The sequence below is a fragment of the Poecilia formosa genome, unplaced genomic scaffold (genome assembly GCF_000485575.1).
Source record: "Poecilia formosa unplaced genomic scaffold, Poecilia_formosa-5.1.2 Scaffold98, whole genome shotgun sequence".
Taxonomy (NCBI): domain Eukaryota; kingdom Metazoa; phylum Chordata; class Actinopteri; order Cyprinodontiformes; family Poeciliidae; genus Poecilia; species Poecilia formosa.
In genome coordinates, this window is record NW_006800037.1 from 1,908,220 (window position 1) to 1,917,382 (window position 9,163).

The 9,163-nt window shown below is 39.6% G+C and overlaps 1 protein-coding gene across 1 annotated transcript in view; it reads right to left on the reverse strand.

Moving 5' to 3' along the window:
- tle2b (TLE family member 2, transcriptional corepressor b) overlaps nucleotides 1-5,301 on the reverse strand; it is a 101,480-nt gene extending 96,179 nt beyond the window's left edge. Inside the window, exon 1 of the mRNA XM_016674626.1 lies at nucleotides 5,278-5,301. Coding sequence (XP_016530112.1) covers nucleotides 5,278-5,286 — 9 coding nt within the window. The 5' untranslated portion in view covers nucleotides 5,287-5,301. The remainder of the gene's footprint in view (nucleotides 1-5,277) is intronic.
- Nucleotides 5,302-9,163: the final 3,862 nt, after the last annotated feature.

Here is a 9,163-nt window from a genome sequence, read left to right on the forward strand (position 1 = left end):
AGTCGGTCCTGGCATCCGTGGAGGATTTCCAGTAAGACAGAAACTGCATTTGATAACTAGAGGGTGAGGCAAAGGACAGGTCCAAAGCCTCAATTAAGGACACATAGAGACATCCTATTATACCCAAAACAACAGTTCATTTTGGGAGAGCCTAATGTCTTTTTTATCTAAATCCGCCCTGAAAGTCACTGTCAAGTTCGCTCTGTTGTTTCTGATATTAGGCTTATGTGTGTAAAAGTGTTTGTGTTCTGCATATATTTTGAGTAAGAGGGTAATTATTGAAATACGTTGCTTTGATATTCAAAATCAAACTTTAAAAGCAGCTTGTTGGTGGGTGTTTTTTGGGGGGCTTTGGGTATTTTGAGGACATGTTCTGAAAACAACTATTACTTTATCTTTTTGAAGAAATTGGATCCCATACCATTTCTTTATGCAGGTTTGAAATAATTAGAAATCTAACTTTCAGAAAGAAAACTCTTTTAAAACAAGAAAAGTATTTGGAAATCGAAACAAATCTAACAAAGAAGGCTATGATGAGTAGAAAATATCGGGAAGGTATTCAGAGAAATGTTTTAAACTGCTGACATCAATAATGTCTCTTGGCCATGTTCTGTGTGGCAAAAGGTATTTTCTCACCTTTTTAACAAACCAGAATTTAGATTAACTCTAGTTTCATTTAACTTCTTTTGGACAATTGTCACAAAATTGCTTCCAGACGTAATGTAGCGAAAAACTCTGTTCATGGATATACAACACATGCCAAGGATTATAATGGAAATACGTTGCTGCTCTCTAGTGGTCGAAGTGTGAATGACATTTGTCTCTGCTTTTACAGAAATAAACTATCTAAAATACTGTGGTGATGTATGTGAAGGCTTTATTGAGAAACATCAGCATCAATAAAAGAATCCACTCCTCACTGGACAATATGTTCAATTTTGTCCAAATGTCATTCATTTACAATTGTAAACCAATGTAGGTTTACAATCAAACCTACATTGATTGTAAACCTATTGTATGAGCGTTATTTAAATTAAAATATTCTACCTAATCCAGCATCTGCTCAACAGTCAAAACAAAATAAACTCAGGCATTAAGGGGTCAATCAGCAGCGAAGCAAATGAACAGTGAATATGGGATCCAGCATGTACAAAGCAAACTGTAACCCTTGAATTAGCAAGTCTGCTTTGCGTATGCCATCATCAACCATCAACACACCTAAAATCCCTTTGAAGCTGTTATTACGGGACACTAAAGACATAACAGCTTATTACAGATTCAGCAGGAAGCTCACAGGTTGAAACTAGCAACACAGATCGTGGTCTCAAGAATCTTAAGAATCCACTTCCCAAAGCTGCTCAGTTTTGAAAAAGGAACCCTCTGACTCTAAACGTCACTTTGTTGTGACAAATCAAACTTGTGTATCTTAACATTTGTTTTCTGCTGCATGAGGGGAGAAGATTACCAGCCGATAAACATTTTCTGTTCCTACTACCATTTTACAACGAAACTTTATGCCTGGCTATTCAATTTGAATGCCAAGAAACAAAAACACCCACACATTCGACTCTGTAAGCAACCAAGAGCAAACACCTCCACCCTCATTCATCACAGGCTAGGTGACACACTGCTGACCAAGGAGTCCCTTCTGATCGCTATAGGCATCTCCTCTTGCTGTTTACAAGTCAGATGATGCAGCAGTAGTTGCTCCCCTTGAAAACCAATTTGGAGCATTTGAACAAAGTTACTGAGTCGCTAATTGTCAGAAACAGTGAAACATAATTTTGCTTTAATGATAATTGTATCCTGACATCAACTTACCAAAATATTTCAAATCAAAATAAACTACTATCCCTGTCTAGAATATTGTAAGCTTTACACTATGTCTTATTTTGAAGTAAGCAAGAAGTAGTTTTGAAGTAGGTGCTTGATTTTATGATAAATTGGACCGGCTGACAACATTTAGTCAAACAAGCATCGAAGAACCAATTAAAAGCAATTGTGTGGTAGCATTTTCAGTAATTTAACCGAATCTAAACTTTGAATCATTAGAATCAGATTTATGACATATGTTGTATATTTTCTGTGCAAGAATAACTAAAAAAATAAAATAAAAATTGTGTTCCAAAATGCAGTAACAAGTTTGCACTGGAAATTAAACAGAATGAAAAAGCAGCCAAGGTGAAAATCTTACCCAGCAAACAGCAACCCTCTCTCCAAAATCAACATGTGTAAATACCCTTCCATCCTAATTAATCTCACACAAAACAAGCATCCTCTTTTATAGTTCCTGCATTGCTGGAGGTCAGACATTGAAAAGACTCAGAAGATTGAACTTCAAAAAGAAAGACACAATCCAGCCAGCATTCAAACCAAGAGACGTCGTGCTGGGAGGCAACAGTGAAAACGTTACAAACCACTTGGCAGATTGCCACTAAACGTAGTGAGGAAATTTCTACCTCCCCGATGATGAATGACAGCCATCCTTTCTTTATACTTTCTCCTTTGTCTTCCCTTTGAGTGTGTCTAACATATTTAAAATAGACAGCCGTTCAATGATGCTCCAAAAACCACAAACACCACAACCGTTCCCCATGTAGCTCTTTGCGCTAATCAGTATTATCTAATTGTCTAGAATGGATTATGCAGGTAATTATTCCCCCGACTCTTTACACCGGGTTTCAGAGAGGCAGATGGGCAGGCAAACAAACTCAGACCGATCCATCAGCACAGTTGTGATAAGACGCAGGTTCAAAGCCAGGATTTAGATTTCCTGAAAATCACCAACAATGCTGCACCGCTCTTTAACATGAATCCATGGCAACGTAGATTGGATCATTGAGCTGTGGTTGATAATATGAACACACAAGCAGGAACAAGGTGGAAGGTAACACTGCCAGACATACTGAGCAAAGAAAAAAAAATAAGAAGCATAATTTCATGTATGAATAGTGATATGCTATAGTAGCTAACTTTGACCAGGCATCAATTGCCAATTGAGGATCTTTTATAACAACTTTGCAGAAAAACAATCTAAGGTCATTCTTGATAATATCCTTGTTCGCCGTAAGGACAAGGTGACTCCAAAGACCAATATCTACCAGCAGGAGGTTTTTCTGGTTTGATCAAAGTTGCCTGACCCAAACGGAGTTCAGAAAAGCAATCAATGGACACAGGACTATATCCAAAATCTTCAGAAAATAATAGACAACAGGAGACAAACACACATGAAATAACATTTTAAGGTAATTTTAAGCTTCATGTGATATGTCTCTTCAGAGGCTCTTTCTGACTAATTAGCCAGCTGGTATCTGCTTGATATTTTACTCAAAAAGCAAAACGACAACAAATGGGAAAAAGCTCTTAAAAGCTGAAAAGTTATCGTGTTTTTACTGTATAATGCAAATCCTCCTCGTTGCTAAGTCATAGACTTGATGCAACTGAATCAAAACTTTCTTCCACCGGGAATAATAAACTGAATTTGATTGCATCATTTATAGCTATGGTTGAAGTGCGATGCATGTAATTGACTCTGTCTACAAGACTGAACTGAACTGACTAGTTATTTCAGAATAGAAAATGTATCTATTTGTCTTGTAAAGTGACATTTGTTCTGAGTGGGTAGTACAAATAAAATTGAGCTGAATTGAATTATGTCTGTGAATCAAAATTTGAATAATAAGAAAATGTCATAGATTACATTATCACACATATAATTCCATATTATGTTATTTATAGTAGTTATAATGGTTGTTTTTTTTTTCTTCACTCATTCTTCTAAATTTCAGTGTGGATTATGTAAAACTGGTATTTTTACCCAACGTTGTTACACTGAGAGAGTAAAACAGCAAAACAAAATGTCCCACAGTTACTTCACTTATTGGATTCTCAACTCTGAAAACACCTTAAATTTATAATTCCCTGTTATCTACAATAAAGCTACAATTAACTTTAATAAAAATATGTTATTTTTACATATTTGTTGAAGCTGTCACGGGTTCGTGACAGCATAGCATGAGAAAGATCTGTGAAAACAATCGCGCCCTGTGATGGTCCTACTGACATCTACATACAACGCTCCTAAACAGCCAATCAGAGCCAGGAGAAAGGCCTTAGCGCTGTCAATCTCACTCATCTACACTCTGTGTAAGCAACGCACAAACTCAAGATGTCTGTTGCAGCTGTACTAAAGACAAAGAAACAAAATACTGTTACAGGAAAAACTTATTATCCATCATTGTCAGTGGACGTGGTAACTAGCCAGAACCTTCACACCAGGCTCCCCTATAGGCTATAAGCTGTAGCGTAGCATAGAGCAAAGGGAAAGGTATGAGCAGCGTGTACGCCAGGGTGATTGACAGGGCTAAGACCTTCCACCTGGCTCTGATTGGTTGTTTCTGACTGGGAGCGATGGCAGTAAGGGAGAAGGCAGAGGAGCTTGATTTTTCAAGATTACCGTATTTTCCGGATTATAAGGCGCACCTAAAAACCTTCAATTTCTTCAAAAGCCGACAGTGCGCCTTATAATTGGTGTGCCTTATATATGGACCAATATTGAGCCACAACAGGTCTAGCAACTACGGTAAGCAGCCGCCGACTTCATTCTCACCCGTTGAAGAAGCGTGCGGTGCATGCTGGGATAGTTGTCAGAACGCTGGTTTGTTAATAAAGTTTGACTGACATCTACCTACCGACCAACTAGAATCAGGTCGTCTGCAGGTCATTTAGTACCACATTCTCCACGAACATGTTGTGCGCGAACAGAGAAGGGTGACCATCGTTGGGCCATGCCCGGCCCAGTCGCAGAAGGCTCTCCTCGCCGACCGGAGTCGGACTGTTTTGTTGACATTCACCTTAGTGGAGGTGGCCAAGTCCAGTCCTCGAGAGCCACCATCCTGCAAGTTTTAGAAGTATCCTTACTCCAACAGACCGGGATCAGCTCTACAGAGGCCTGATAACGAGCCAGTCATTTGATTCAGGTGTGTTGAAGCAGGGATGCATCTGAAACTTGCAGGATGGCAGCTCTCGAGGACTGGACTTGGCCATGCGCCTTATAATGCTGTGCGCCTTTATAGTGCGGAAAATGCGTTATATGTGTCTCATATGGCAACATGGTGGAAGTTTTAATAAATGTCTATAAACATTTTTATAAAACCTTCCTAATTCAGCATTTCAATAATATTCAGTATATAATGGAAATACAGCAAAAATACAGCTGGCCCAGAAGTAAAAGTACATTATGCTAAAGTTTGTCAACTAACTAACCATTAGACTCACCAGTGGCATGTCGGAGCGTTGAGGTTCATATAAGACTGCATCTGAAAAGAGTAAGAGCGTTCAAGATTACTTACTGCATCACAACTACAGAGAACTATTATACAAGACTGTGGTTGAAACACAAATATTTGGTCAAAATAAAGAAATAGAAGAAAGAAACATAACCAACAGCAGATGTTTTTATTTGCTGTTACACCAAGAAAGGTTTCCAAAACATAAAAACTTTCTTCCTAATCTGTTAGGTAGCTAACAACACGCGTGCTGCGCTTTCTAACAATATCCACAACATGCAATAAAAGTGAGAGAAAATCAAACCGAAGACTTACACGTCTCAATTTAGACTGCACGGAAACACGTCAACAACTCTTTGGTTCCACCTTAAACGCTCCCGTCTAACTGAGAGGCTCGCTGCGCGCCCTGATTGGAGGAAGCCGTTCCTCCTGCTGGCCAATCGCCTTGAGGAAACCCCACGTTGGGTCCTGACGTCACTTGAAACGAAGGCCAATCGGGAACCGAGCTGATTTGGTAAATGGGTGTGTGCGAGGAACGGCGGAGGAGAGCTGAGGAGTCTGTGGGGGATTGTGGGGATTGAAGTTCCAATTATTCAGTCCGCGCACGCACGCACGCACGCACGCGCGCGCTCGTACACCGTCAGTCACGCTACATAAATGTTGAGTAAATTCTGCCGTTAATTTCAGTCCTGCTATTTCTACTACACACACACACACAGAGAGAGAGAGGGAGAGAAAGTGACACATACACACAGTAGGTAAACAGTTCTCTTCTGAGAAAAGGGAGGATTTTTTTTTCCCCAACTAATTTTCTTTATTTCACTTCAAACAGGGACAAATCAAAAGAAGTAAATGGGTAGCTTGTACATGCCAAAAATGAAAATAGCACCCCTGGAACAGCAAATGGCAGAACCTACAGGGAGGTCAGCTTACGCACAATCTTTTCGTTTCAATATAAAATATTTCATTAATCTGATCATATCTTAAACCAAACTGATCTAATTCAGAATATATAAGCAGCAGCAGACATGCTTCCTCTGTCATATAACCTACATATATATAAACTCACGCTTCTCCTCTGAGCCCTTTGCTTGTTGTTTGCTCCTCATTTAAGGGTTGATGCTGTCATATGTGGCATGTCTCAAAAAGAAAAAGTCTTCACAGCCTGAATCCACTTACAGACCACGTTTTATACCTTTGCTGCCTGCCGCAGAGTAAAAATAAAAAAAGCTGCTGACTCCTATTTTACTCACCGTGTCTGTCTTTACTCGTGTGGAAGGCTGACATAAAGCTTTAAGGAGAAGGTACATGCGTTTTCCCTCTCAAAGAAGTGCTGTCATATTTCTAAATGTATGGCGATGGAATGCAGTATGCATGAATAGTAAAAAAAAAAAAAAAAGACTTACTGAAGTAAACATGCCTGCTGTCAAACAGCCAGATCACCTATTGTTAGTTGCAGATATGCTTTTCTGATACACAGCAACAAAAATGGCTTATGGGGCTGCAACAATTGCATGGTAGACTGAAAATAAAGAAACCAGCCCCATTTTCTCTACTGAATCAAATAAAGTTCTTTGGAAATCGGCTGGATGACTACATTTGACATTTATTATTGTTGTTCTGGCTTATTGGGACTGAGGTGCATACTGTATCAACTTCTTTGTAGCTGCATGACATCAAAGTCTCTGTGCTGCGATGTTTGAAATGTTCATTTTGATATGTTTTTGGCTGTCAATGAAAACTTTCCCTTTGTTAGATCATCAGACTGAGGCACCATGTTCATAAGCCACATAATTATAACTTCTGGAAATCAAAGACAAAGTTTTTTTTTTTTTTTCCACTGTTTTGATTGGAACATATTTGTTGCTTTAGTTTTGTTATGATTATTTTAGACAGAAGTCTAATTATAGGATTGACTTCATTCTGCAACTTTTAGCCTTTAGTCTCGCTGTCTGATTTTACCTGTACTCCCAAAAATATTTGTAATGTTGAAGAGGGACCTTAGACATGTCAAGTTTGTTGAATGTGTAAAATGGTCAGAGTGCTACAGCATCAGGCAAAAGCAAGTTTTTGTTGTAGCATCACCTTCTCCTTTTCCTGTGGTTACATGAGCCTCTTGGGTTGATGGATGGACGGAAAGGCGGACGGACGGATTTTGATCTTCCTTTTTTACTTAAAGTTTTTGTTGTTGTTTCTAGCTTGAAGCTTAATTTATTGGCGTTGCTTTTCTGACCCTTTATCTTAAGTTTTGGTTTCCAGTGCTTCATCCAGTCCAGAGAAGAAGCGTATTGCCAGAAGTGAGTGGATTTCATGACGGATGAAGACGCTGAGGAGCAGCTTGAAAGCAGCGATCTCAGCATGTACAGACTTAAAGTTCACCACAGATACTCTTATATGATCCCCTCCTCTCTGTTTGTTTAAGATATGACTTTAAAGAACTGGACAGATATCTATCTCCAAGTGATCTCTCTCTTTCTCTCCTTCTCTCTCTCTCTCTCTCTCTCTGTCGAAGAACACACACACACAATCACACATGCACGCACACACACTGAGGTGTCAGTCAGTGAGATGATCTACAGATCCATACTGACAAATCCACCTAGTAGCGGGATGCCGCGCTGGGAGAAACACGACGCCTGTGATGTTGGAGTCTGGATAAACTCCAGCCTGGTTGGCGCTAGATAAACGAATGCCTATTCAAGCTCCAACACACGGCGAAAAAAGCATCAAACACACACACACACACACACACACACACATGGAATGTATAAAACTGCCATGGGTGTACCTGTGGTGTGTTGAAGGTTCCTAAGTGCCTGCAAACACATGTGGTCTCCTGGACTTGTAGCGTAAACATTTGGCTATTCTTTGTGTGGAGGCTCGAGCACCTTATGTTCGTGTCTGGGCGTGATTGTTTATATTTTTGTGAGATCACTTTGACTTCCTGACTGGTTGTGTGCACCAATGCTTGGTGCCATAATTAGCTCCATCAAGCGTACTTCCTGCTGCTGGCTGCAGGAAAGAACATGTGTGAGCATGTGGTCAGTGACATACTGTTAGCTCAACGTTCAGGCACATTAGATCTTAAATTAAACCACAACAGATAGGCATTTAGGAGCTGCTTTATGGTTTTGCAGGTTTACAACTGGGTAACTCCCTCATATAAATTCAGCAGTCCAAACAGACCTTTCAGATGTGTTCTTGAGTTACCGCCCATTATTTTTGATTAATTTGGGCCCCTTGAAAGGCTTGAAGTTCTCTCCTGCGTCCCTGAAGAAAACACATTCATAATCGAATAAAGAAAAATACAGGTAAAAAGCTGCAACATCCAATTGTTGGGAAGCAAGGATCCAACAGAGCACAATTATTCCTTCATCCTTCAGCCGTCACGAAAAGACGAGGGAGTCTACGACACGCAGGTTATTTTTTCTGTTCCTTAAGTTCACTTGACATTGGAATTTCCTCGTAGGACACAAACGTTTCTGCATATGAAGTCACAGCCTCCATTCGTTCAAGCACGGCTCAGGTGAAAAGGTAAACAGATTAATTCATAGTTTGTAACGTGTGTGGGTGTGCAGGGAAAAAGAGGATTTGTGTTATCCTTTGTTTGTCTGTGCAGAGTGAAGTTTTGAGTGGACCAGTGGAAGTAACTAAGGAAGTAGAGAGAGGTCAGTCACAGCATCTTATCAAATAAACAGAAAATAACCAAACTCATTTTCCACAGGAAAGGAACTAATGAACTGTACTTTTATTGTTTTGAATCCCAGGAAGAAAAATTAAGTTTGTTGCTTGTTTGTTTGTGTTTTGTTTTGTTTTGTTGTTTTTTTGTTTTTTTACCAGAGATCAAGACAGTCATGTTACGACTGATTCAAGCT